Below are 27,958 nucleotides of genomic sequence, written 5' to 3'. Positions count from 1 at the left end.
GCCGTGTCTTTTACGGCTTTTGGCCTCGGCCTTCAATACCGTGGTCGCGAAGCCGAAAGGATTCTGCCTTTGCAGCTCTTCTTTCATTTTTAGGAAGGCGAAGTGCTTGATGAAACGGCAGGCGCCAGGGCGAAAAGAAGTCCCTTCAATTAGTTCATGACCGTGATTTATTAAGCACAAACATTGCCCCCATCCTGGATTCTTGGTCGTGGCACGGCGGTCGAAAGGATTCCAAGGATGAACCCTTTGCCTTCCCGGAAGTGATTGTGATTGGTGCTTTAAATGCGAGGTCAATCGGCTCAATAAATCGCAAGCACGTCTGAGCCATCATTGCCCGGACTTGTAAGAGCCGTCGTTTCGTCTCGTCAAATAAAGCGATGGCCTCTGGGCTTTGACACGTCCATCGCGCTCCTTGAGCACGCTTATCGCCGTTCGTCTCTAGAAGAGTCACGCCCTTCGTTTAATTCTAGCGCCCATATAAAAGCATCGCCGTCATCCCTTCCTTACTCTTTCGAATTCTTGCGCCCAAATTCGCCAAACCTTTCTCTCAATTCTTCAATCCTTTCGAACTTCACATTTCAGCCTCCAACCCTTTTGCACAGTTATTCCCCTTTGTTAGTGACCAACGACTTCAGCCGCTCCTCCTGTATTTCCCTAAAAACTCTTAAGCTCTTTGCCCCCTTTCTGAGCGCTTGGCTCCCTGGTGTTCTTCGTGTTCATCACCTTTCCTTTAACCTTTTTTCAAACATACCCATACTTCAATCCGTTGCAATGGCCTCCAACACCTGCATCTGTTGAAGCTCGGTCCCAAGTCTTCAGTGAGTTTGAAGACATTTGCCGGGAAATCCAGGGCTCAGTCTTACCCAACATCGTCACACCTTGGACTAATGAGCGATGCCACCGACTCTTGCGTCCTCGGCCCTTACGTAGATGGAGGGATGCGAGAGAGGCTGGTGGCTCATTTGAAAAACAATTTGGTGGACTTCTCGGCCTTTAACGAGGACTTCCAAGGTGGAATGTTGCGGGCCGCAGCCCCAATGGCCAACCTCGACCGGGGGAAAAATGGCTGCCAGGATGGAGCACTTCTTCACTAGCAATGGAAGGATCGGGCATTTACCACTTGATCAAGCTACATTCGACCGGCCGCTCTTGGCGCGACCTATGCTTCGGTCGCCGACCACAAATATTATGAACCTCGGTTTGGTATCATGGCGCGGCCGTTCTAGACATAGCCGCCCTATTCGGCCTCTCCCTTGGCGTGGAAGTAAATACGCTCTGGTGGCCCCGAGGTGAAGGGAGTTTAAGGCCGCATGGCCTCGGCGTCAAGCGTCTTTGGGAGCAAGGCGAAGAACATGCTCAACTATTCCGGCTTCTACAAAGAATCCGGCGTGGAGGACGATGATGATTCCATCGCTCCCTTGGGCGAGGTTGAGCATCTTTGCGTTCTTCTTTATCTGGCTATGTAAGTTCGTATTTTGCACCCAGGCGAACAAAGTCACCAGGTTTGCCCACCGCCAACTATCTTGCGCAGGCGGAAGGTGGGTGCTCGGCCCATTCCTCCTCGGTCATATTTAAAGCACGCTTCACGGCGTCGTCACGGATGGGATGAAGTGAAGCACGGTGGTCCACTATGGGCCTTCGATTCTAGCTGCGAGGCTTATTTCCCAGTGAGGGGAGCGGCCAATATTACGACACCGAGCCGTTGGCTAATCGTTTGCCCGGGCCCCTAGGAAGCATAACACCTCGACTTTCTATTATAAATTTTTCTACGACTTGGTCGAAGGACTGGTCGCGATTACGGGTATGCCTTGCTCGGCCGTACCCTTTGTTCTTAGCGCCACGACCTCTCGTGATTCTGGCGGTGAAGCGGAGAACGATCTGAAGAAATCTAGGGCTCCTTCACGGTCGCGCGCGACCTTCACTACTGACTGTCAAAGGTGGGGCCGAGGTTTATCTGCCGAACTTTGTGGCGCGGCAATTTGACGATCGACGGCACCGCTTCCTCCGTTGTCTACCAGCGGCTCTCGTCTTGGAAGGCCGGCGTCGCCCGACGGCGTGGCTGGCATTTCCTTCGACTTCAAAGGGATGACCTTCCTCACTCTAACGCCTTGGCTGCGTCGTAATGCATCTGACGATGATAGAAGTGCAGTGCGAGGAATGCATCTCGGCGATTCATTCGGCTGTTGAAGAGGCCGTGAGGGCTCGAAGAATGCGGTGGGACCTTCATCTCCAAGGCTGGCAAGAGGAAGAAGGCCCGACCGTGCTTTCTCGACCGAACACGCCGGCCATGGTCGTACCAGGGTGGCGGCGCGCTCGCTTCGATTAGGGCGTGGTCGAGACCTCAAGCTGCAGCCCCTGCACCGGCTATAGTGGGGCGCAAAAACCTTAGCGCATAGGACCGTGCCATCCGCCCGTAGCTCAACCGATCATCGTTGGTAAGCCCTTTCTTTTTGCTTTGCCGTTGGCTTCTCAGAGCCACTGTCTTTGTTACTTCTTACCTCTTCTACTTCTCCTGTACACGGCCCCGGGTCGCAAGAGGATCGAGAGGCCTTAAACACCGGGCCGCGATGGCCGAGGCGCGACGGCCGTAGGTGTTGCCGTTGAGACAGGCGGTGCTAGAGGAAAGGGTCATCCTCGTTCTTTGGGAGGCGAGGATGAGGAAAAGCCCCAGGATCATGAGTGAAGGCCCTCTAGTGACCATGAGTACTCCTTCTTGATTCCTTTTTTCTTTTTCTTTTAGAGCTCGCCCTCTTCTTTCTTTTCGATAATCGGTCCTTTCCTCGGGCGGCGGTGGCGAGAGAGTTGGCCGATGAGATGGCGGCTGAGTAGCGATTGAGGGCGGCCACTGCGAGGTGGCGGTAATGATGGATCGAGGTCGCGGTTGCGGAGGTGCGACCACTAAGAAGGCCGCCGCGAACTTACCGGAGGGCGAGGTCCTGCCGTGGTCTGGCGCGGGCCATCTGGTGGAATTCCCTTTGGCGCCTCGGCGTGCCTACCTTGGCGTTCTGCGTTCGATGAGCTATTGCCGTTCGACCCTCGTCGTCCAGGCGGCATCGTGATCCGCTCGATAAGCGTTTTGTTTTTACTGTACCTTCGTTTTATTCTTAGAATTCTGCCACATGCCTCTGGCCGAGCTTGTGGTTGCGAAGCTCTGGCGCGCCGTCGGCCGCTGAATTGAGTATTTAGATTTTCACATTGTCATTCCCTATGTCCTAGTTGATTGTTTCCCATTTTGACTTCCCTCTTCTATTTTCAGGGGACCACCTCCTCCGATGATCTCGAGGAGTTATATGCCAGTCTTCATGAAGAAGGAGGCAGCTCGGCCTCGGCCCCTGGACGAGGATTCGCTGTCATTGAAAGGCTCGGAGTACCTATTCCTTGGGGTTCACCAAATGACCACTCTGAGGCATTCATGGAGTTCAGGTCCTATCTGGATCTGGCCATGGCGTTGGAGTGCCTTGGCTCGGCCCGGTGGACGAGCTCTGAGCTCGTTGGTGAGGCGAGAGATGATCGGTCGGTATCTTTGAGGCAAGCGTGAGGATGACCGAGGAATGCTCGCTCGAGCAAGAGCCATCGGCGATAAAAGACCAAGTCCAACCTGCCATGGCCGCTTGAAGGAAAATGACCTCGTCATCCAAAGAGAGAATGAGGAACTTGCGCGGTCGAGGTTGATTGCGAGCTCCAGGCCCCGAGATCTCATCCTTTAGCGCCGAGATAGTGCGGTTTGGTCGGCGGTGAAGTCTTGGCCAGCGAATCCTTAAGCGTGCGAGAGAAAAGGGCATTGGTCGAGAGGAAGCAAATCCGGGCGAGTGGCGGCGGATATAGATGGTGGGGACATTGCACGGAGAGGATAACATGCCTAATTTGGGAATGTTTAGTGAAGGGGTTTAGGTGGGCGGCCGTTCAAGGATTTTGGGATGTAATAATTAAACCCCTCTCCTTTTTTCTTCCCAGACATACAGATACACGCATATGTGTGTATATATATATATATATATATTTTTTTTTGTGATCACCATGGTGGCCGTTCTTTTTCCTTTTGTAAAAAGAAACGATCTCTTTGTCTAAATACAAAGCGTGGGTCTTCTTCTCTGACTGATTGCATATATGTTGTTTGCTTCATATTAGCCGCGCCGTTTGTTTAGCTTGCTCGCCCACTTCCCTTTTTTTTTTCTTTTTGACTTTTTTGTCGTAGGCCCTCGGTGCCATTTTTTTGGACTTACGCCAAATGTGGCAGTCTTGGTATTCTAACTTTTCTAAACTCCGAGGCACGCGAGCCTCTAGCTCCATTAGTTTATGAATGTCATGGCCCTAGGTCAAGATATAGGGAAATGTGCTCACGGAGTGCTTTCATGTGCGGCGTGCCCAAGAAGCCCTAGAGAGCAAGTCGCGCCAACTCTTGGGCTTTCGGGTGGGTCTGACTTAGTATCACTCGGCGCCCCAGCCGTTTCCGGGCTGAGCAATCCTTGGTCGTGCGCCGAGCATCTTCGGTCGGAGGATCCGAGGCGCTTCTTGTTGGGCCGCGACTGGCCGTGGAACTTGTTGCCCCTCGTTCTGCAGCCTGCCGGGCCACTTGAGCGGGGAGTTCGGCCGTTGCGACCAGCTGGGTGGTACCAGATATGCGCCATAGGTTTGGCTGGGGTTCGTATGGGTTGTAGTTGGAAGAGCCGAACCGTCTGAAGATGGGAGCCTGACGGCAATGACGACGTATGTAATGGTGAAGCACGTCTGATTGCTCTCACCGTATTGCCGTGTGGTCGAGTTGCTTGGGCGGGATGGAGTGCAGGCGACGCAGGTGTGGACTAGGCCAAGTTCTTTGGACCGCGGACTGTGAGGCTGCTTTGCCCGGTGATATGGCCAAAGCATGGAGTGGGCCGTGAGTCATCTTTGCTGGGTAGCACCGCCAAAACCCACCACCAACACCACCACTAAACGGCCTTGTAGCTCGGGCCGTGAACAACGGCCGAGATCTGTTCCTCTCTCGGCCTGTCGTTTGATTAGAGTCGAGCGTAAAGCAGACGCAACATTTAAACCATCTTCTACGAACCTCATCATCATCTTGCCGCACGATGGGCCGTGCTTTGGCACGCCCGCGCACGCATCCAAAAGAAGGACGTCACGTGTTGATATTTTGACAAAGGTGATATCCAATAAAACATTCCACAATTCACTAGATTGGTTAGGCATTGGCGACATTTATGCACCAACGTAAGGGGGAGTGTTGGCGTGACTTGTGGACCATTGACTTACTTTCCTTTCACACCAAGAATTCCTATTATAATTGTGATTGACTTACTTTAATTCCTGATTTCCTACTATAAATATAAATATGAATTTATTATTTACTTGCATATTAAAGTTCCATTGTATTATAAATATGACCTCCTACACTAAAGAGAAGAACACATAGAAAATTTCCACAAATAAATATTCTCATATTAGGTTTCATATTTTAGCAGGTATGTCCTTCCATTTTCTGCAAGCCTATCAAAGATAATGCTGCAACCAAAATTAATATAAATAAGTTAGTTGATGGAATAGTATTGAGCTTTTCTAACTTGGAACAAAAAGACTGATACCTTCAACCCAAAAAGGGAAGAATAATAAGAAAGATGGTGCAGACATCAATAGATGAATTGTCAAAGAAGAAAACATACTTATATGCACCTTCGAAGAGTAGAAAGATTTGACCGTCTTCGTTGCTTAATATAACAGACATCCTCTTCCGAGCGCTACAGAACTCTAAAAGGTTCAAAAGTTTGTACTTCCTGACAATAACCATCACATCATGCTGGGCCATCCTACCGTAAAGAACTTATAAGGAAGTGTAGTCTTAACCAGAAAAATTCAATTATAGGACTTGCCTCTCAACCTCCTTTGCAGTGGAAAGATCAAACTCTTCGGAAAAATTGAAATCCAAATTCTTGTGCAGCATTTAGAAAAGATACTTCTTCTGGTGACTCTGCCTTATACTTTAGCTTATGAATTTGATCATCCTCCTCAACAGGTATGTTTGTGTGACATAAAGCCTTGACTCTAAAGAACAGTGTCGCATCAGATAAGTTGGACCTATAAATCCACTTTTTGTTCATAGGTTTATCATCCCTAAAGTTGAAACCCTTGATGGCAGTTTCTTCCTCCACATAAGAGATTCTTGAGTTGTTTGCACTCGAATTCTGCCTATGTCTTTGTCCACCTAGAACAGCTCTTTTGGTGCTAATGTCCCCAACTGAGAACTCAAACATTACACAGCTTTGGCTTGCTGTTCAAATTCATCAATACTAAAATGATATGACTCAACATCAACATTCATTCCTTTAGATGCTACACGATCGATTTCATTTTTAACACCCCCATATTTCCAGCAATAGAGCATTTCCTACCTGACCAAGTTCCTCATTTAGATTTGATGTCCGGGTTTGGACTGATTTATGTATAGCTTCATCATACAATTCTATATCCTTGTTAATGAGCATGGCTTGTAAAACTTTGACAACCTCAGTAGAGACATAAGAGAAATGGGGATCAAGTAGCCATACAAAAATAAGGGCCCTTATGAATTGTAGAAAAATCAGATACCTCTGGCTTTGATGGGTTAAAGAATGGATCATCATCTTCCAGAAAAAGATACCACCACTTAACCATCTCAGACTTCAGAAACTGCACAAAACCGGATGCAGTGACCACTGAAATTGAGAGAAGCACTGAAAAGAGAAGGTAGAGAAGCATTTCCTGCTCCTTTCCTCCCACTGATGTGCATTGCATGTACATCCGCGACTACGCCGCTGCCCAATATTCGTATTCTCATGACACCGGAGAGTTCACATTGGAACTGGAGAAGCCATATAGATATGTGCCTTGGAGCATTGTTGATCTTTACCCTTCTCCTCAGGACAGAGATAAGTAGCTCTCTAACTTTCCTTTGTACCTTAATGATCCTAAAACTTTTCGCTGTACTCTCAACCCTGGAGAGATTCTATACTAGTAAGTTTCTGCCTCCTTTTTGGGTGTCTAAATCTCATCAGACTTGAGCCACTTCCAATTTTGTTTCAAATATGGGAATCCTAATTGCTTCCATTCCATTGATACATGGTTCTTTCCACAGAATAAAGATGTTTGCTTTGGATTGGTACACAACATATGAAATATGAAAATAATTGACAAATCAAGATGTGCATATTGTTTTTGTTACTTTGACACTTGTATGATATGGAACTTTATGCTTATGGCACACACTATTTTTTAAATCTTGATCTGTTAGAGTTAATGCAGGCCAAGTATGTGGTTAGACAAAGTCCAAATAGCAGAGGACGCACTATTGCTGTGAACTTAATACTTTTCTCACCTTTTAGTTTCAGCTCTGTATATGGTTAGATATTGAGGTTCCATTATGTATAGCATGGTATGATATATAGTTTGATATCAGGTATGCTTACTTCAATTTCTTGCAATCAATTCATTGCCTATCAATTAAAACTCCAACGCTGGCCAATACAGTGCATGAGGATTCAGATTCTGATGCATTGGGTGCGCATAGGCATGTACCATAATAGGATCAGGGAAAATAACTACATAATCCCACTATGATTTCAACCCAAAAAGGAGGGCAGAAACCAGGTATCGACAGATGGTTGGCAATCCACATGTTGGCTGCATCGGGGAGGCAGCTGAGGGCCACAAATATAACACCGAGATAATGTATATCAGACAGCAAGTATTTAGTTATCTCATAGCTAGAAATAACAAGTCCATGTGAAGTTTTCTCTCAGTTACTTCCACCGGTGCTTCATCACCAATCATTTAGGTAACTGGCTTACAGCACTTTATCTCTATATATATATACTTGATCATATTCAGAAGCAAACCACCACAAGTCTTTTAATTCCAAATTCCCAAAGCAAGCTTAATTTCTCTCTTCCTCATTGTTAATTTGCATTGTTTTTTAGAAGTTTTAAAACCATGGGTTTCCGGTTGCCTGGTATTGTACACGCTAAGAAAAATCAAGTACCTTCAAAGGGCTTGGATGTTCCTAAAGGCTACTTTGCAGTGTACGTTGGGGAGAGCCAGAAGAAGCGGTTTGTGATTCCAGTTTCATTCTTGAACCAACCTTCATTCCAAAATTTGTTAAGTCAAGCTGAAGATGAATTTGGGTATGATCATCCAATGGGTGGTATCACAATCCCCTGCAGTGAAGACACCTTCCTTCATCTCATCTCTCACTTCGGTGTATGAGCACAACATGCTAAAGTTCACCATACATGCACAATTTTGACACCACACAAGGACAAATTTTTGGATCTGAATTTGCAGCCAAGACATCCTTCATGAGGAGATGCTAACTGCGGATGAATTGAAGACAACTTCAATAATTCTCAGTTCATAACTTCAAACCGCTTGTGAGAGCCGAGGAGAAAATGGCCAGCGTAGCAGATAAAATTAACCAACACCCTTGTTCAAAAATGTCATTGCTTTACTTGGAATTTGAAAGCTAGCAAGATCAGTTATTCAACTTCGTTGTCCTAAGAAAAATTGAGATTAACTATTTTCCTTTTGATTGAACAATTTACAGTTCTGTACGTGATGATCATTTTTCATTTAATTGATATCTACTGGCTACCATGTAATGTTTAATTAATCAGCATAGGGGAGCAGATTTACACAAAGTGACTAATGGAATATTTGACAGAAGTTGTTTCTAGCAGCAACGGGCTTTGAATTCGCCATGAATAGCTCGATAATCCATGCTTAATTACCAATCAACATACTATTGTTGTCCCACTCTCATAAAAGTCAAATATCTGATTTTGGCTTGCACTAAATCAAATTCGTTCGACCATCCATAAATTGAACTATCCACCTTGTAATCATTTGTCTTTGAACCTAAGATCTAGGAAGCACTTTGCCAACCTATCCCATTGCACTTGAGCTAGAGCTAATGGGCAAGGTCAAAGAAAAGTATGGAAAGGCAATAAAATTCTCCCTGTAAAAAAAAAAGAAAAAAGAAAAAGAAAGGCTATATGTTTGGTAATTCAGTAAAACAGGCCAGGCGGCAGGCCTGATGTGAAGAGACTGATCAGGTCTATGAAACTGCCATTGATGTGTACTTGTCAAGGTATAAGAAAAAGAGATGTTTGGTAATATCAAGATACGTGCTCATCATGCTGATGCAGCTTAATTAAATTACAGACTTTTCCTATCCACAACTAGGCACATTCTGATTGCCAGAGTTTTCTAATGAACATACTAGTGCTTCAACTGTAGTAAAATTAGTTTTTGCTTTCAGCAAAGACAGAACCATCTGATCTTCAAATGCTTATGTCTCCCAAACCGTGATTATGATTCAAACCAGCTGCTGATGGCTGGAGACCACAAATTCATGCATGGAAAGGCAGAGGCCACATCACTATCTAGCTACAATGTTCAAGAGATACAGAGAAGCCTTAGGAGAACATGCACATACAGCACAGCATCCTCTTCACAAGTGATTGTCGTTGATGTACTATGCATATGCAATGACCTTTGGAACGTTAGGTAGTACCAGCTAATGCAGGTTTTTTCGGTTGAGAATACCTTATATATGCAACTGTTCACATCCTGTTTTTTACCTGCAAATCTTCAAAATTTGCTTAGACATGTAATGTAATCTACTTTTAACTCCAGAGAGGTTTTCTTTTCAATTGGTTAAGATGAAACATCTATTCAGACAGAACCTTCATAATTAAAGCCATGCATAAAACTTGATAACTACGCAAAATTTTGCAGATTAACAAAACTATAATTATTGAATAGTTCAAATTAGAAAGTATCAAGCAAGTCATCCACTGCAAGAGGTCAACCAACTTATTAAGAAGAAAGATGCATGCTCTAATTGATGTTACGGCAAAGCATGGATTAGAATTATATGTGGAGAATTCAGTACTCACATATGTTTAACTCTGATACCTATAGTGATTGCTTGCATCACTTTGCTACCATAAGATAAAAATGAAATTAATTATGAATCAGAATAGTAAATATCATCTTATAACGAGTTTGAGTTTTTGTAGAACAACTAAGTACATGGTTTGACACTAAATTTTTTTGCTATTTATCAATCTCTATTCAAAGCAACATTGTACTTGGCCAATGGTTCGCAAGTTTATATCCGCAGGGCTGGCCATTTTCTCCTCAGGAAACAAGCGATTTGGAATTTCTAGCCCATTAATTATCCAAGGTGTCTTCAATCAAGGGATGTGAGATGTCATTAGTAATGCATGATAAACCCAAGCCCTTTCTTCATCCAGAGATAACGATCTCCTCAATCCTCATTCTCCTGCTTTACTTGCAAAGTTAGATCCAAAAATTGCCCCTTAAGTAGCTCAAGTACATATGCAGCCAATGGTGTCAAAATTGTGTTTATATGTCAGCCTCAACTCATAGACCAAACTGAGAGGTGAGATCAAGAAAGGTGTCTTCGTTGCAGGGGATCGTGATACCACCCATTGGATGATCGTATCCAAATTCTTCTTCGGCTTGACTTAATAAATCTTGGAAAGAAGGGTGGTTCAAGTACAACACTGGAATGACAAACCTCTTCTTCTGGCTCTCCCCAACATAGACTGCAAAATAGCCTTTAGGGACATCTAAGGCCTTTGAATGTACTTGGTTGAAGTTGGTAAAGACTGAAGAAGATTTTTCTTAACATGTAGAATACCAGGCAACCGGAAACCCATGGTTTTGAAATTTCTCAATGACGAGAACGAAAATGAAGATTTCAAATAAATTGCAAAACAGAGAAATCTTCGAATATGTGTGATCAATGAAAGACTCGTTTTGCTTTGTTCCTCAATCTGATCATATGTGTATATATAGATGAGGTAGTATACTGAAAACAATCTGTTACCTAAAATGATTGGTGATGAGACATCAGGACGGACCTAATTAGTGAGAGACATTAGCTCATGGAGTATCGCATGGACTTGTCTCCTAATAAATCAAGAAAAACTCACAAGACAATGCCCAAAATGAAGAAACATCATGTCCTACCACTCTTAATAGCTGCAAAGAGCAACCGAAGTAATTAAAAGACTAATACAAATATATGTACATCCTATGTAAAGTGTAAGCCTTTAGCACGGATCAAAAAGACATGCTTGAGACCAAGTAGACCCAGTGCGCATAGGCATGTACCCTAATAGGATCAGGGAAAATAACTACATAATCCCACTATAATTTCGACCCAAAAAGGAGGGCAGAAACCAGGTATCGACAGATGGTTGCCAATCCACATGTTGACTGCATCGGGGAGGCAGCTGAGGGCCACAAATATAACACCCAGATAATGTATATCAGACAGCAAGTATTTAGTTATCTCACAGCTAGAAATAATTAATAATAAAATTTTCAGACTTTCAGTATTATAGCTACAACACAACCAAATAACTGCTACTAGAAAACAACAAACAACAAAATCTGTGTTATAACAAGCGCAATGCAGAGCAAATAAAGAGAAGGTTGAGCTAAATTAAAACGATTAGATCAATTTCTCATTAAATTAAAGTAGTAATCAATCACTAATTGGTAGCTAGCTAGAAAGGTTAACTAAATAAGTAACTAATCTTTAGTGCCTCTGTTTGAATGCAATAGTTTTCAGGGCCACAGCTAGATTAAAACAGATAATGATTATGCTCCTCGTACTTGAGATTCCACTCAGTCAACCACAACCAGAGTTTGATACAGTTGAGTAGAGAAGGCTGCTTCCATGACATGGTCTAGGCTAATATCCCCATCATTTTCCAAGAAGGAATTGACCAAGTTGTTGTTGATGAAGGGACCGAGCATGGTCACCCCCGGTTGCGTACAAGGCACGGCCGGGGTAGACTTGTATTCGCTTAGATTCCAAACATTCTCTCGGCTTAGATTCCAAACCACCAACTGTGGCACCACATTCCCGTATCCTTTCTCTTTGAACTTGATTTGTATTGCCTCATAATCACTCTCCCATCGATTGGCCGAAATCTCATCAAAGTCAAAGTAGATGGTGAACACAAACACCTTGGTGATCATTTGCTCTGGTCTCAAATTCCCATTTACAGCCGCTTGCAGAATCAAATCAAATACCTTTCGAAAATCAACCTTGCAATGCCACTCCTGGCTGTCCATCCTCCTCACAAACGCGCATTTGGACCTGAGATCATCCCCTTGTATCGCAAGCAACTGAGGGTTTCGATTGAAAGTGATCACCTTTCCTTTCCATGCCGGCTCCTGGTTCAGTTCAGACACCAAAAGCCCCAGAGCCACTGACACATGCAGAGGAACCCTCTTCATGCTCTCGGAGACGTCGCATATGGCCAAGCAGTTTCTAAACTTGCCTTGCTTCAAGTAGATGTCCTCCACCATAGCCTTCCACTGAAGCTCAGCGACTTGGCGCAGCTCATCAAAATCGTAAACATATTCTATGATCTCATGTGGAAGCAGAGCGTCGGCCTCAATCATGGAGTTGCCTCCGGTTTTCACCTCCTCCAAATACACGCGAACCGGGCAGGGAGCTCCATGATTGGTCCTCCTACATTCATAACCCGACTCTTCCTCCAAGGGGACACGCAAGGGCAACAAAACCTCCTTCATCAGCAGCTGTCGGGCTCTGTCGGCGTGATCGGCCTCGTCTTCCTCAACACCCTGGTATGAAATTCGCGGGAAAATCTTCTTGGCAATGCTCTCACAAAGCAGAGTAGTGCAGTCGAACATAGAGTCGACGAAAGGGCAATCCATTGCGGCCCCAGTTAAGTCCAAGCAGTAGTAGTGATCATCTTCCTCATCATCATCATCAGATTGGTTTAAATTCAATTCTTTTGATTTCAGTTTCAATTGTATCTGCTTCAAGTTTTCAATATCAAACTTTAGGCAGTCCGCGAACAACTCGGAAACGCGGTCGTGCAAGAATCGATAATGGGGGTCGCGCTCGTACCTGTCAAGAGCCTTTTTGGCCATGGCCATCTTATCCTCTGTCTCCTCGATGGCTTCTGTGAAGAAGGCATCGGAATCAGGTGGGGGCTGGCCTTCTAGTATCCGGTAAGGAATTTCGAGAACATCGTCAAGATGCATGAACTCGCCTGCAATAACCGGGAGGTTGAAGGCCAGGGTTTTGGGGTGGTTCAGGTGGAGCCAGGAAGCCGCCGTTTGGAAGCCTTCTGTATCATTGATGCCGCGGCCACCGCGAGGATGGAAGAGGAGGCTGCAAATGATCTTGAGGGTGGTGAGGGGATTATGGGACCAGGCCGAGGGAAGGAGCTGGTTCAGATAGTTAAGGTTGGCCTGCTGCTTGGCCGGGGTCCATGGGTTGATGAGGCGGTAAAATAGATCAAGGCAGGGGTTGCCGAAGGTGGGAGAGGAAGGTGGAAGATTTGGAGCTTCTGGAGTTGGAGTTGGAGTTGGAGGAGCCATTCTTGGGGTTGGAGGAACCCAATGCGCATGTTTTCGACATACATGCAGAGCCGAGATGAGTCGCATTTCCGCCACTTTCATCGTCGTAATTTAAATTCAACAGTGAACAAAAACAAGAAGGGAACTTGTTTTTTGCTTTGCTGGAGAGGAGAGGAGAGAAATAAGACTACTAGTAAGTAGTGTTTATTTTGACGGATTTTATTTTATTAATTCCATACTCTTGTTCTTATATTCTAGAGAGAGATGGCTTACATTACATCATCTACCTAAACCTAAACCCTACGCACCTAAGCCTTAAACCTTAGAATACCATCCTAGTACAAATACAAAAAGGAAAGTAATTATTACAGCACATGGCGAAGGAAAGAATCTTAAAACTTGTACAAGAAACAAACCCTTCTTTACTAGATCTACTGTCCACAGAGGATGGACAGATTTCAAAAAAAGAAAGAATGTGACCCCATATAAAAAGGGATTCTCTTTAATAATTGTGACCCCATATAAAAATTTAAAAATAAAAAAAAAGATTCTTTTTAATAAAATATTAATTTTTACTTTTCTTCAGTTCCAAGTCTATCTGCCCTTTTGTCCTAAAAAATTCATAGAAAATATCAAATCTCCCCATCTCGCAAAATTGGTTGAGTAAAGGAAATTCATCATGAATCAAGTGCCAGTACGAATCATCTCACTTCTGAAAGCATGCCGCGGCAGCCACTTGAATGTCATGGGCGGCAGACTCACAAGATTAATGGTGTCTCCTCCTCCTCCAGAGCTACAACTGCTAAAATCACCACCCCCTTCACCCTCAACAACAGCAACCGTCCACCACATTTTCAACCCCTGCCTTGACTTGTATGTCAGCGTCTACCAACACGACGAATGTGACACCCCGGCCAAAACAGAGGCCTACCGCAGGTATCTGAAGCAACTCCTCCCGGTTGCCTGGTCCCACAATCCCTTAACCACCCTCAAGCTCATCTGCCACATCGTAGACCATTCAACGACAGATGCCAAAGCCTTCTACACGGCGGCTTTTTGGCTCCATCACAACCACCCGAAGACCCTCGCCTCCAACCTTCTGCTTATTGCCGCCGGGTTCGGGCATGGGCGTGGTTTGTATGACCTTGTGCAGATTCTCTACCGGATTCTTGCAGGCCAAGACGAGGTCGATGAAGAGATGATGTTCGCCATGGCTGACAAGGTGGCTGTCGAGAGGTATGAGACTGACCCCGATTATCGCTTGTTACACGACCTCGTTTCGGATCTTTTTGCCCACTGCCTCAACCGTGATATTCAACTTTTGAAGAAGAAGCGGATGCAAATGGATAATAATATTCATGATGAGTCTTCTTCTAATACGTGCTTGGAGACCACTAACGCGGCCTATCGGCTCGAAGATCGAGCCACTTTCCTATGCGAGAGCATTGCGAGGAAGATTTTTCAGCATCCACACCCACAAAGAGATGTTAAGGAGGAGGAGGAGAAGGAGGCCGGTTACGCCTACAGACTCCGAGAGCGGCTTATGAAGGAGGTTGTGGAGCCCTTGAGGAAGCCAACTGCCTCGGCTGACGAAGGAGGTTATGTTCTTCAGTCGTTTGATGGAGGACCTGACTGCGTGTTTCAGATGTATTTGGAGGACCTGAAAGTTGAAGCTTCCAAGATTGAGAACCCGTCGGCTCTGCTTCCACATCAGATCATACCCTATGTGAACGATGAGGATCTCGGGCAAGTGGCTGAGCTTCAGTGGAACGCAATGCTGGGGGACATGATCAAGGGCACATGCACAGGCAAAACTAAGAAAAAGAAGAAGAATTTGAACAATAGCTTGGCTGTTTGTGATGTCTGCCCCTCAAGAATGAGTGGATCCTCCGCTGACGTATCGGTGGGCTTGGGACTGTTAGTGTCTGAACTGAGTGAAGAGCCGGCATGGAAAGGAAAGGTGATCAACTTCAGCCGAAACCCTCGTCTGCATTCCATACCACAAGGAGATGGCCTCAAGCCCAAGTGCGACTTTTTGAGGAGGATGGACTGCCTGGAGGGGGAGGTTGATATTCAAAAGGTGTTCGATTTGATTCTGCAAGTTGCTGTGAAAGGGAATTTGAAGCCGGAACAGATGATCAACAAGGTGTTTGTGATCACCAGCTGGCTACACTATGACTTGAATTGGGCACATCCATGGGAGAGTGATTATGAGGCAATACAGAGCAAGTTCAAGGAAAAAGGGTACGGGGATGTGGTACCACAGATAGAGTTTTTGAGTATGGAGGTTCCATACAGGAATGACAAGTTGGTCGAGTGCTTCTTGGACACTGATGGGGAAATGGAAGGGGATCCCAAAAAGACCATGGAAGCAGACATCTCTGCCCTACCCTATCAATTTCTGGTTGTAGTGGACTGATCGACTCACTCACTCAAGCCAATGGCTCACCCTATCCATCTATGGATCATCATCATCTGTTTCTTTCTCTTTAAGTGAAAACTATTGCTCTAAGAGGCACTAAATTAAGATTGGTTACCAGTTTAATTCAATTAAAAATTAATTCATATTTATACAGTACATCAATTCCAACTTGGATTATGATTTAGTAACTTCTACAGCTTCTACGCCAAGCGGCCCCATCTTATATTCATTTGGAATTATGACCATGTATATTCATTTGGAATTTAAGTAGTTTTAAAAAGTAATGACATGTCATTTGACATATGATTTGGGGAGAAATTGCAAATCTCAGCATTGGAAGACCACCTTTTAAAAGCTAGCCAAAGTGAGAGAAGAGGACGGTATATATAAGAAGACAATTTTCTTGTACCATTGTTTATTTGGCTTTCGATGTTTCCCATGATGAAGGCCAATGTTATAACCAACAGTGCTGGTTCTGTTATGAAAGTCTGTTCGATGAGTGGAAGGGACAGACGGTTAGCTTCAGTCAGATTTTCTTACAGTTGAAGCCAAGTTGGCCTGCAAATGTAAAAGAGTGAAGCTCTCAAATTCATTCATTGGTCAGAAAATGCCAGGGTCATCAGATGGAGCAAACTGTATTCTTTTGCATGCTTGTGACATTTCTTCCAAAAGCACTTTTTCGAGGTTGCCAATCTTTATTTTCTGTTAGTGGCTGTGTTATCCATCAGTTCTTTGACTTCTTTTTCTCCATAAGTTTGATTGCCCCTTTGGTCTTTGTTAGTATGATTAAAGAGGCCGTGGAGGATTGGCACATGTTCTTGCAGGTAAAACCAAATCACAGGATACAAAAGTTCCAGCCAAATCACATTATAACCAAAGCCACGGACCATAGCCGATTGCTTTGCTAGCAATTGCTCCATTGCATTCTCCAAAATCCTATTATAATATTATAAAAATAAAGTGATAATCACTAATTTTAACTTAATAAGTTATAATTGAAATTCATGGTTATTTGGTTAATTTTATTTGTGGCTAACACAGCTATGATCCCCTTGTATACAAACTGCATTTGTGGTTAATTTCATTTAAGACGGGTTGGTTCGGCCAGTTTGGGCCTAAGTCAAATTCCCTTTCATTTTGTATTTTTTTCAATATTGTTAGTCCAATTACAACCAACAATTTTTTTAACTTGCTCCATACTTAAATCATTTTCTAGAGTACGAAACCATCCTAAAGCTCAACATGCCATAAAATTTCACATTTCAATAACTAATATAGCTCAATTCAACTCCATATATAGTTATTACCTCATTGGAGTATTACATGTAAATTAAAAATATAATTAAATAAATATACACGGTCCGGTTTGGTTTATGCCGATTTATAGCTCAAAACTACATATATGGTCCAGTTCAATTTTTCACCTTTTCTTTGTTAAAACCAAACCAAACTGATAATTACTGTTTGAATTGATCGGTTTAATCAGTTCGGACACATTGATGCCCATACCCCTAGTTTGCATGATTGAGTTAAAGTTAAGGATGAATTTGAGTTGACCCAGTTCTTCTCCCTCCTATTTCTTTTATTTTATGCATGAAATTCCTTCATTGCTTTCCAAAGTTTTTTTTAGTATTGATATCAGTTTGTTGGCTTTTTCTATTTGCATGATTGATGTTTCCTTTTAAACATTGATCTTCGAGGAAGGAGGAAGAAAACAAAAGAAAAGAGTATTATATATGTAGGCTCTGAAAATGGGTTTTGAAATTATGGTTTTGTAGGAAGTGGTGGGTTGCCTTGTTTAGTAGAAATATTTATATGAAACGTTCGTGGATTGCATTGTTTTGCTATTTTCGAGTAATCACACTATGTTATGCGTGATAAATTCCTTCTTGTTTAAGGTTGCTAGTATTTGGGAATTATTCCAATATAGGCTCTTACAACTACTATATCCTAGTCACATACATACCCATCTTTCTTCTTCTTTTTTTAAACCATCGGCAATTTCTAAAAAAAATTTAAACCAAAAACTAAAATCCCTAAATTACATATCCAATAAAAAATGTGCTTATAAAAATAATAAATATATATATAACTATTGGTACATTCTTTTTTGCGCCCCCACTAATTTACCTACATATAATAATGCACCTAATATACAACATACCATTCATAGTAGGTACGTTACTTTGTAGTAGGTAAATTGAAAAAAATTGATATATTATTGTCCATCAAAATAGTAAACCAAATATATACACATTCTTTTTATTTATAAGATAATGAGAAATTTTTCGTTCATGAAAAATTAAATAATTCGGTACATTATATATTTGAAACTATTAGTCTGTTTATTCATAAAAAGTAACTAGAAAGTTTTCATAAAATCACGTATAATTCATAAAATGGAAAAAGTTGACATTGTTTTCATTTGAAAAAAAATAGCATTTTGGTTCTAAAATTACGTGTAATTTAGATATAAATATGAAATTTATTGTCAAAATTTACAAACTTTCCAAATTAACACGTACGAACTCAACCAATTTTGGCAAAAGAAACATTATAATACAAAAAGAAAACTTAATCAATTTTGACAAAAGAAGCATATTGTAGGGGCATTTTTCTTCCTACAAATGGGCTGGGCTGCCATAAGGAGCAAACTGATGAAATTGTCTTATGTGCCTGAGTTCATAAATTAAGCCCCAAGAATGCTCCGAAAGGACAGTAGGGCCTTAAGAAACACCTTGGTTACCTTCATCAACAAAAATAATGACTACTTACAAATAAATTCTTAGTGCTTACAGGTAGAATCTTAGCTTGAGGCTTGTGGCATGGGAGCAAAGTTGTCATGAATTTAGCACTGAAGAGAAAATTAAGTGTTCCTAGGGGAAATGTGGGGTATTAAGGTAGGAGAGAAAGGGTTTTGCAAAAAAGTTTGGTTGATAATGAGGGAAAGAAATGAATGGGTGGCTTGAGTGTTTTTCTAGCAGCTTGACAGAGGCTCTGTCAGTCTGCTGAAGAGGAAAAATGGGGAAAAATATGAGTAGAGCACGAATTTGCTGGGTTTTGCAGGTGAGAGAGAAAGCTTGCTCTCTGGATGTGGTTGATTTTTGTTGGGTAGAAGAAACCCTATTTATAGCCGCTGGAAGCCATTCTTTTTCAAAGAAACCCTAATGGCTTCCATCTCATTTTGCCAAGTCTTTCCTTTCCTTTCTCCCCTCATCCCTTTAATCATCCTATTTTGGTGAAATCTACTATGCTCCTTTGCACAAAATCAGGGATTTTAGGGACTCAAGGTCCTTTTCCCGCAGCTGCCCTAGTGAAGAGTTCCTATTTTCAGCCATCCCTTTTCCTCTCTTTCCTCCCCTCTTTCAAAGGATGATTCCCACTTTGCTAGCCAACATCCCATGTTTCGCTGGTGTTTCCTGCTTGAAACTTGTTCCTTTCCACGTGCTGGAGCCTCCCAGCAGCTCTGCACACATGACCTTTCAATCTTCACCCGTGGCTTTGTTTTCTATCCAGCTGTTGGGGTTTTGCTGCCTCTTTGTCCTAATTGTATGGGCCTTCTAAGACAAAATGTTGATCTATCAAATAAATGGGCTAACTTTATCAAGTGTTGGGCTATTTTGGTTGGGCTATTTTGACTGGGAGTGATGGGCCATTCTTTTCTCTCTTGTGCTCACCCACATATTTGGGCCTATGAAATGGGCTTGAGTCCCAAGGCTCCCAAGCAACCCGAGACTTCCATTTCTCGGCCCATCAATGGGCCTCATGACAATTTATTACCATCCATACCACAACCCACTCAAGCAAACCCCAGGTATTTGAGTGGCTTGGGGCCCACTTAAGCTTGTGGCGTGATTGGGTGCGGAATAATAATTCATTGCTTAGCGTGACATGTCGCTTGGCGTGCTTCAATTTTATTGTCCTTGAAGAGGGACACGGTGTTTAGCTTAGCATGGGCTTGTATTTTATAATATTATTTCAGTCCTTGACATGATAATTTATTTATTTAGCATGGCATGTGGACTATGACTTGCATATGACGAGCCTTCGTGTACTCCGATATGTGACTTTTCTTAATACAGTATCGTATTGGACCGAAAACTTATTAGGGCCCAACCATGGACTTTTTTGGGCCTCAACACATATCTCAAAAGTTCTACTTTTAAAGAAACTATTTTGAACCCAATAAACAAGAAAAAGAGATTAAAGAAACAAAGGTTTTCATTTAAAGAAACAATTATTCAACTTTTAAAACCCATATACAAAAGAAAATAGATGAATATTTGAAATTACAAATTCCTTAATCCTTTATCCCATAATTTTTTTGTTGAAAAGAAAAAAGACATTCAATTTTGAAACCCATCGATGAATTTTTGAAAAATTACGAATCCTACAAGAACAAAACCTTGAATTGTACATGGAATTCCGAAGTTCTTTGTAGATCTTGTGAAAGAAGATGAAAGTAGTGAACTTTGGGATTTTGGAATTCCGAAGTTCTTTGCAGGTCAGACATTAGGCCTATGGAACCTGAATATACTCAAGGACACAAAATCATCTTCTCCGACATGTATCCATACATCAGGTTAGTCAATGTGAAAATGCAACTTTTCTTCTGCTTTTAAATGGAAGCTCCAACTTGGTTCTTATCATTTTATATTTTGCAGGGGTGAGAGTTCCAGCATTTGGCCATGAAATTGCCATTTGCTTTAACAATGTCGATGGAGAAATTCAGTTGAAATTCGTACTTGGTGCAAATTCCCCCCAATAGAAATTTTGTGTTATACGTAACTTCATACGAATTAAGGGGGGTAGATTCAATTGAGATTTTAACAAATTCTAATGGATTTCAACCATGTGTTTGTAATTATATGATTTTACTTATGATTTTAATAGATTGCAATTACATGATTTTACTTATAATTTTATTCACTTAGGATTTTACTTATGATTTTAATAGATTACAATTACAGGATTTTACTTTATATTTCTGTGGGAGCATTCTTGCTCACCACACTAACCAAATGTGTATGCTCATCACCACCCCTAAACTTCTCATAATCTCTTCTTCTGCATCGCACTAGTACTAGTAACCAACCAGCCACACCAATCAAAAATCAAAGAGGCAAGCTTTGAGTTTTGAAATTGGGAGTAAGACTAAGAGCAAGCAATTTCGTATTTTCTTTTATCAGATTTTGACTGATTCATAATTTGGCGGTTTATTGGATTTGGAAGATTTTAGTTTTGGGTTTAGGGATAGCCAAATCATAAGGAGGAAGATGAGATGGATTCGTTGTTTGAAGGGATGGTGTTGGTTACCCCTAACAATACCAATAATAATCACTCTGCCGTCTTAAGAAAAGTGATGGTTGTTTTATCCACTTCTCTTTTATCCACTTATATAGAGAGCTAATTTTCTCACTTCTCTTTTATCCACTTACACTCCCTTTGTTAGAAATTGTATGTTCCTACTCCTCTTTTGTCCACTTACACTTCCTTTTACGCATTTTGAGTTAAAATCTCAAACTTGTACAAGTTTATGGACATAATCAACTCTAATGTAATCCTAGCTTTCCACCTCTCGTTATTCCTAAAATATCCTTTAACTATTAATTCAAGCAAATTCTCTTTGTTAATCATTAATAGTTGAGATATGGAGAGGATCAAGTTGTGTTTGACAGACTAGATAATTGTTTTAGTCTAATATCTTGATTTGCTAGATCTTTTTTGGTTTTTTATTCAAGCAAATTCTCTTCTTTCTTTTTCTTTTTGTCAAACGGTAGAATAGGTGGGTTACGTGAGTTAAAGTTTTTTCCCTAAGTTCTTAGAAGTCATTTTACAAATGGGTAAATTTGTCTTCAAAATTTTAAAGATAAGATGGGTAAGAAAATATGATATGGGGTGGAAATAGCATCACTTATGTAGATAACAAGCCATGCAAATATTCTTCTATACAATTACGTAGTCCTTTATGAAATCCATTATCCTTTCAATTGTCGGTCTATTAGTTTGGCATATATCATATCCTAAAGAAAATTTATCGAGTATAACCTACATACTGTTACATGGTGTTATTAATTTAGATGCAATAATATGGATAGATGATATGAATAAGACGGTGACAGGCAAACGACTGGCGGTGGTGGTTGTGGCAGGTGGCTAGATATGGACATGTGGCATATTATGCTTGCTTTAGAAGGAGTGGCATTGTGTGTAATTTTGATATTTTTTTTAATGATATTTTAGTAAAATTAGGTACTACATTTCGGTATTTGGCCTTATGCTAATTAAATGAAATTGTATTAATAAATATAAGAAAACTATATTAGTAAATAATTACATCCTCGTAATTCACTCAATCAATAAATTGTTGAAATATTAATTCATTTTAAATCATGGTATCATCCATCTTTCTATGCTTTGTGACAAGGTTTCTGAGTGGGGGTGGGCAAATAGGTGTTTTTCTAAGTTAGGGTGGACTTGAGGGAACCTCCAGTAGCTCCATCGCTGCACATAACTCCATTTCAGTAGGAAGAGTAAAATGACTTCTGTTATGACCTAAAAGTTTCAAGCCAACAAGGTGAAGTTCACATTTTAGTTCACCACATTGACATGGTACTTCCACACTCAAAAGCTCTGTTCCTTTGGAACCGTCCACTGGCCTGTTTAATAGGAAAAATATGAACAAATTAAGATCAAGGGTGAAGAACATACAAGTAAAACACAGCAAATTAAGCTTCAGAAAATCACAAATAAACATAAATTACAAATAGCTTATACATGTTCTCTTTCACTACAAAATTTTTATAGTAAATTTGGCTTACACCCTTCAAATTCAATTTGCCGTACCTAAAACCCTTCACTTTTTGTTCCTATAAATAATACCCAATTTGTATAAGTAAAAACTCATTACTATGATCCAACTCAGCAAGTTACCTAATTAAGCATAAAATCTGATTTATTGTACTTTTCATATTCCAAAAATACCCCCAACTAAGCCATTATTGCCTTTTGTATGTAGGAATCAATATGGAAACAGTTTTTAATTGGATTGTATATAATGACAGATGTTGAATTTGGAAAGATCTCCAAATGGTTGTAATGGATGTAGGAATTAATTTTGAAACATTTTTAAAAAAATTTAACAATAAATTCAAATTTAGGTAATCGGTTTGTTTAATAGAATGTTTATGTTATTTTCTTTTTATGAATTATACATGACTAATAATCCACTTTATAATTGTTTATGAATAAAACTGTACATATTAATTATGTTGAAAAAATAATGTACCTATTACTTGTTTGTTTTATGAAAAACATAATTTACCTAGTATGAAAAGTGTACATAATTATCTATTCCAAATAATGTACCTATACACATTTACAGGTATATTGTAAAATAATTTACCTGTGGGTAAATAATGTACCTATATTTTATATAAATTATTGTGTACCTATTTTTAATTATGAAAAATATATGCAATTACAAAGTAACTGACTTTGTTTTTTTTTTTTTTTTGGTAAATAATATACCTATATTTTATATGTATATATTTATATTATATTTTTCATAGGTACATTATTGGATATGTAATTTACATAATTTTTTTGTTGTTGTAATTTTAGGGGGCGAGATGTGATAGGGAATGACAACTAAAAGAAATGAGGTGATTGATATGCTATTAATAGGGAGTATATTAATTACAATTATGGTAGTTAATGCTTGAAATAATGTTTTAATTATGTTTGTGATAATTGCAGCATTTATCCATGCCAACCCATCAAATATGAAACCCTTTTTTCCGTTTGGGGCTAAAGGAGTCTTTCAAGCAGCTGCAATTGTTTACTTTGCTTATGGAGGATTTGACAATATCGCCACCATGGCTGAAGAAACCAAAAATCCACCCAGAGACACCGACAGGATTAATTGGATCAATGTCAATCACCACTGCCGTATATTGTTTAATGGCAGTTTCACTGCCTATGATGCAGAAATACACAGATATAGACCCAAATGCAGCCTACTCTGTAGCATTTCAAAGTGTGGGCATGACATGGGCCAAGTACGTGGTAGCCCTAGGTGCACTGAAGGGAATGACCACAGTTCTTCTAGCCGGGACACTTGGACAGGCACGGTATATCACTCATATTGCACGAGCCCACATGATTCCACCATGGTTTGCTCTTATCCATCCAAAGACAGGAACCCCCACAAATGTTACAGTCTTGATTGTCATTCCAAGTGCTTGTATTGGTTTGTTTTCGAGCTTAGATGTCTTGGCAGGTCTGTTATCAGTGAGCACACTCTTTATCTTCATGATGATGGCCATCGCACTTCTAGTGAGGAGGTACTACGTGAGAGAAATCACCCCACAACGACATCTTTTGAAGCTAGTCATTTTCTTGCTGATCATCATTGCTTCTTCAATGGGGACTTCGACTTACTGGGGACTAAATCCCAATGGTTGGGTTGGTTATGTCGTGACAGTTCCTATTTGGTTCTTTGGGACTTCGACGACGGCAGTATTTTTACCCCAACAGAGGTCACCAAAAGTTTGGAGGGTTCCACTAGTTCCTTGGTTGCCATCCTTGTCAATTGCAACAAACATTTTTCTTATGGGATCTCTGGGTCATAAAGCTTTTGAAAGATTTGGAATCTACACGGCAGTAATGCTTATTTACTATGTCTTCTTTGGTCTGCATTAAACGTATGATATGGCCCACAAGCAAGACCGGCCAGAATCCCTGAAAGTCGATGGCAGCAACATCAGAGAGAAGGCAGAGCCTTGAAATCACATTACCGTCTGAAAGTTCTTTGTAGGAATGCTTCTTCAGTTTCATTTTATATATGCAACTAGTTTATTCTTAATGTAACAATAAACAAAACTGTACTTGCAGCAGTGTGATTATTTCACAAATATCAGATGTCAAAGTAGTCTTTGGTTTTGGATACATAATAGAATGCACGCTGGACATATAAAAGTGAAGAATAAAAGAGAGAGTAATTCAAGGTTCAAGAAATTCAATGACATAACATGTCAAGCAGAAGATAAGAGAACAGTCTTCATGTCCTTACCTGACTACAAACTCAATTTTTTACCAACAGAAATTTCAATTTTCTGCTACAAGCTTATTGTTTACTTGTCCCAGATCAACCTGCACCAACTTAGAACCAAGAAAAATTTATAACCTTAGTTGTCTATGTCTTTCTGAAACAAAAATAAAGTCAAATAAAACATAATTAAAACACATATAAGAGATTTGATTGGAGTCCATAAGTTTTCAGTAAAGTACCTTTGCTCATTGCAGATTTGACATATGCTGCGAATGAATGGGAGGGAGTCTGTTGAAGGTTTGCACATTCATGAAACAGATGTCCGCACATCCCTATTTGCAAGAGTGCTATCTGTAAGAGACCTTGAAGAAAATCTACTTTTTCAGAAAAGTGTCATACGAGAACAATTTGGTAGAAATGTAAAGTAGATAATGTCAATGGCAGTAATGCTAAGTACCCAAGAAAAGCTGGATCACATATATCATTAATCCTCCGACCAAAAATAGCAGGCTCCTGACAAAGCATTTCATTAAAAAGTTTCAAACCCTGCTCAACCAAACCAGCATTGCAAAGGCCATGAATCATTGAACTGTAAGCCACAACATCAGGTTTATATCCTCTGCCCAACATCTGCTGCCAGGCGATCAAGGCCTCGTTGAGTTGACCATCCTCACATAAACCATGAATTAGGACGCTGTAACAGACCTCAAAGTAGAAAATATTTATTTCAATACATATGCATGCATGTAATAGAAAAGACTGAGTGAACTGAGCTCATTTTCCAGTTACTTCTTTGACATTTGCTTCATAAATTTTCAAGCCTCCCTTCCATTTTCCACTCCAGACTTCATTCAGACCAAAATGAAGCGTGTTGTCGGCATTTGCGTCATCATCACTTCTAATTCTAAATGTCTGGCCGTTCCCGTTTGTATCAGGAGTTGTGAATCTGCCTACATTTGAATCCTGCGCTAGTTTAACTTTTGTCCATCTGTACTTTCCCTTTTTCCCTACCTTGGCCATCAAGAAAGCTTGTATGTCTCTCCAACCAAATGCATCTGGTGCCACTTCTACTTCAAAGCTAATTTTATACTCCTTCTTAGGATCTAAGTCAACTGTGGCCGTCAGTTCCAGCCAAGAAACCTGAAGCAGCTCCACGGGATCACCATCACTCCCTTTCCTGCACACACACACACACAAAAAAAAAGAAAAAAAAAAGGGTTATGTGGTAATATAGGATATGATCATATATACACAGCATGTAGACAATGTAAAAAGAAATTATGTCAACGCATCCTGTCTAGATGTACTATATTTGTTGATCATATTTCTCATAAAAGTGGCATGCTCACATAAGCAATCTCACCCACATGAATCATATTCGTATGAGAGATGTAATCATCAATGTAATTAATAGTAAGTGTACAAACATATAAAATACAACTCATTCATTACTTTGGTAATTTCCAATACAATGGTAAGCCCTCGTGGTTTGATGTTGTAGCAAAGGCGACCTTCCTGTAAACATTAATACAATTAAACTTATTATGGGTCCATATAGATATACATATATATAGGCACATGTGAAAATTTATTCAAGATATTTAGCAATGAATTAATCATCATGATCCACAAAGACATATTATAAGAAATTTATTGTGACATCTTATAACATGCTTAAATAATTACCTTGTCCTGCCGGTTTATTTCGTCTTTATCAGCTTGGAAATGAGGCTTGGTCATAGCCATATGTCAACGAAAGTCTGTTTTCTTCTCTGCTTCTTCTTCTTCTTCTTCTTTTTTCTTCAGCTGCCTCTATATTGTTTTGAAGATATAGCCGCAGTTAGCCTTTTATATATAAATTAATCCAGGACATCTAAAGAGAACGAATCTAATGCCTTTCACAGAAGAAGAAAATGCCAAACCAAAACATATATATATATATATATATATATATGTAGATGAAGGCCTGACTTTATAATAATAGAGGTATATAATATAGATTAATAGAAAAACATTTAACTATGTAGTTACATACGCTAAACATACGGCAGGTTTTAAGAGAGATCTCACATGTATCTTGCTTTTAATATGTAATGGATTATTTTCCTTTTTTAGAGTCTCGAATTTATTGTATTATTTTTTAATTAAAAAAAACTAATAAAATAATTAAATTATGCGTTAGATGCTAGGGTGATGGAGGGAGAGTTCTAAAGTTTTTCTATTTTTCTTTTCTCTGTCATGACTCATGTGACTAATAAAAGGATTTACTGGGCGTTCCTATCTAGTAGGTACAACTAATTACACATTGTGATAGCTTCATTTATTATTATACTTACATAAATTCCAATTTAAGACTTTTCCATTTTGAACAAATCTCCCACATTAATTTGTTTGGTAAATAGTGACATAAAGTTGAATCCTTTTCCTTTTTAAGTCGAAATCTGGTGGTTGATGATGCATAATTAAGATATTATAAATTCCAAATGATGTGGCACAAGCCAAATCATTATTCACAAAAACTACCCCAAACAAATAACCCTAGGCTTTTCACGCTTGCTCCTAGTACGGTAGTACCTCCCTCCTTGCTTTCACTTTTTTTTCCTAGGGACGGCAACGGGTTAGTTTGGGGTCTAGTATGGCAATACAATCTATGTCCCCGCCCCGATCCCGCCCCCATTGTTGGTAAGATATTTTAGGAATCCCCGTTCCCATTTTTGTCAGAGGGCTATCTCCCAAAACTGCCCATAATACTTGATTTATATATATGCTACATTATAACACTTAAATTTCACATCATACTACTTGCCTCATCCCCAATTAGTTCTTGATCCCCCCTCCTCATTGCGATAGTCCATCTAATTTTATAATATATTCACGAGATAAAAAATGATAAATCAAAACTAGAAGAGTATAAGAAATATGCTGGATGAGGTATATCATTAATCCTCCAACAAAAAATTAGCCTCAATATTTTTCTTATAGTTTCCTCCTCTTGTATAATATTGGATGACAACTATGCCAACTGAACTGAGTATGCAAAGGAAAATGCTAGGCATACCATATATATATATATATATATATAT

General features: G+C 40.5%; 3 protein-coding genes, 1 long non-coding RNA gene and 2 pseudogenes across 4 annotated transcripts; 3 read left to right on the top strand and 3 right to left on the bottom strand.

Annotated features, from left to right (window-relative positions):
- Nucleotides 1–7,749: 7,749 nt before the first annotated feature.
- Nucleotides 7,750–8,345, top strand: LOC148918637 (auxin-induced protein 15A-like). The gene is made up of 2 exons (XM_089049323.1): nt 7,750–7,804; nt 7,947–8,345. The coding sequence occupies exon 2, from the start codon at nt 7,960–7,962 to the stop codon at nt 8,230–8,232; it is 273 nt and encodes a 90-aa protein (XP_088905449.1). The 5' UTR covers nt 7,750–7,804; nt 7,947–7,959; the 3' UTR covers nt 8,233–8,345.
- Nucleotides 8,346–10,349: 2,004 nt separating this feature from the next.
- Nucleotides 10,350–10,712, bottom strand: LOC107880740 (auxin-induced protein 15A-like; annotated as a pseudogene).
- Nucleotides 10,713–11,584: 872 nt separating this feature from the next.
- LOC103325601 (uncharacterized) lies at nt 11,585–13,650 on the bottom strand. The gene has a single exon (XM_008227791.2). The coding sequence runs from the start codon at nt 13,501–13,503 to the stop codon at nt 11,689–11,691; it is 1,815 nt and encodes a 604-aa protein (XP_008226013.2). The 5' UTR covers nt 13,504–13,650; the 3' UTR covers nt 11,585–11,688.
- A 520-nt stretch (nt 13,651–14,170) lies between these two features.
- On the top strand, nt 14,171–15,820 carry LOC107880102 (uncharacterized). Its single transcript, XM_016792711.2, has one exon. It carries the CDS (start codon nt 14,171–14,173, stop codon nt 15,818–15,820), a length of 1,650 nt encoding a protein of 549 aa, XP_016648197.2.
- A 7,733-nt stretch (nt 15,821–23,553) lies between these two features.
- Nucleotides 23,554–24,873, top strand: LOC148918636 (cationic amino acid transporter 5 pseudogene; annotated as a pseudogene).
- Nucleotides 24,874–25,896: 1,023 nt separating this feature from the next.
- On the bottom strand, nt 25,897–26,722 carry LOC103325525 (uncharacterized). The gene is made up of 3 exons (XR_513633.3): nt 26,562–26,722; nt 26,328–26,390; nt 25,897–26,052 (listed from the first exon to the last, which is right to left on the bottom strand). It is a non-coding gene; the product is annotated as an uncharacterized LOC103325525 (long non-coding RNA).
- Between the last annotated feature and the right edge of the window lie 1,236 nt (nt 26,723–27,958).

This window comes from Prunus mume, linkage group LG3 (genome assembly GCF_029339155.1).
Source record: "Prunus mume cultivar Tortuosa linkage group LG3, ASM2933915v1, whole genome shotgun sequence".
NCBI classification, from domain to species: Eukaryota; Viridiplantae; Streptophyta; class Magnoliopsida; order Rosales; family Rosaceae; genus Prunus; species Prunus mume.
The sequence above is the reverse complement of the archived record's forward strand: the minus strand, read 5'-3'. Positions and strand labels throughout refer to the sequence as shown.

What these genes read in the sequence shown, in the direction of transcription:
- LOC103325601 (XM_008227791.2), bottom strand. Translation starts at nt 13,503, where the DNA reads ATGAAAGTGGCGGAAATGCGACTCATCTCGGCTCTGCATGTATGTCGA.
- LOC148918637 (XM_089049323.1), top strand. Translation starts at nt 7,960, where the DNA reads ATGGGTTTCCGGTTGCCTGGTATTGTACACGCTAAGAAAAATCAAGTA.
- LOC107880102 (XM_016792711.2), top strand. Translation starts at nt 14,171, where the DNA reads ATGGTGTCTCCTCCTCCTCCAGAGCTACAACTGCTAAAATCACCACCC.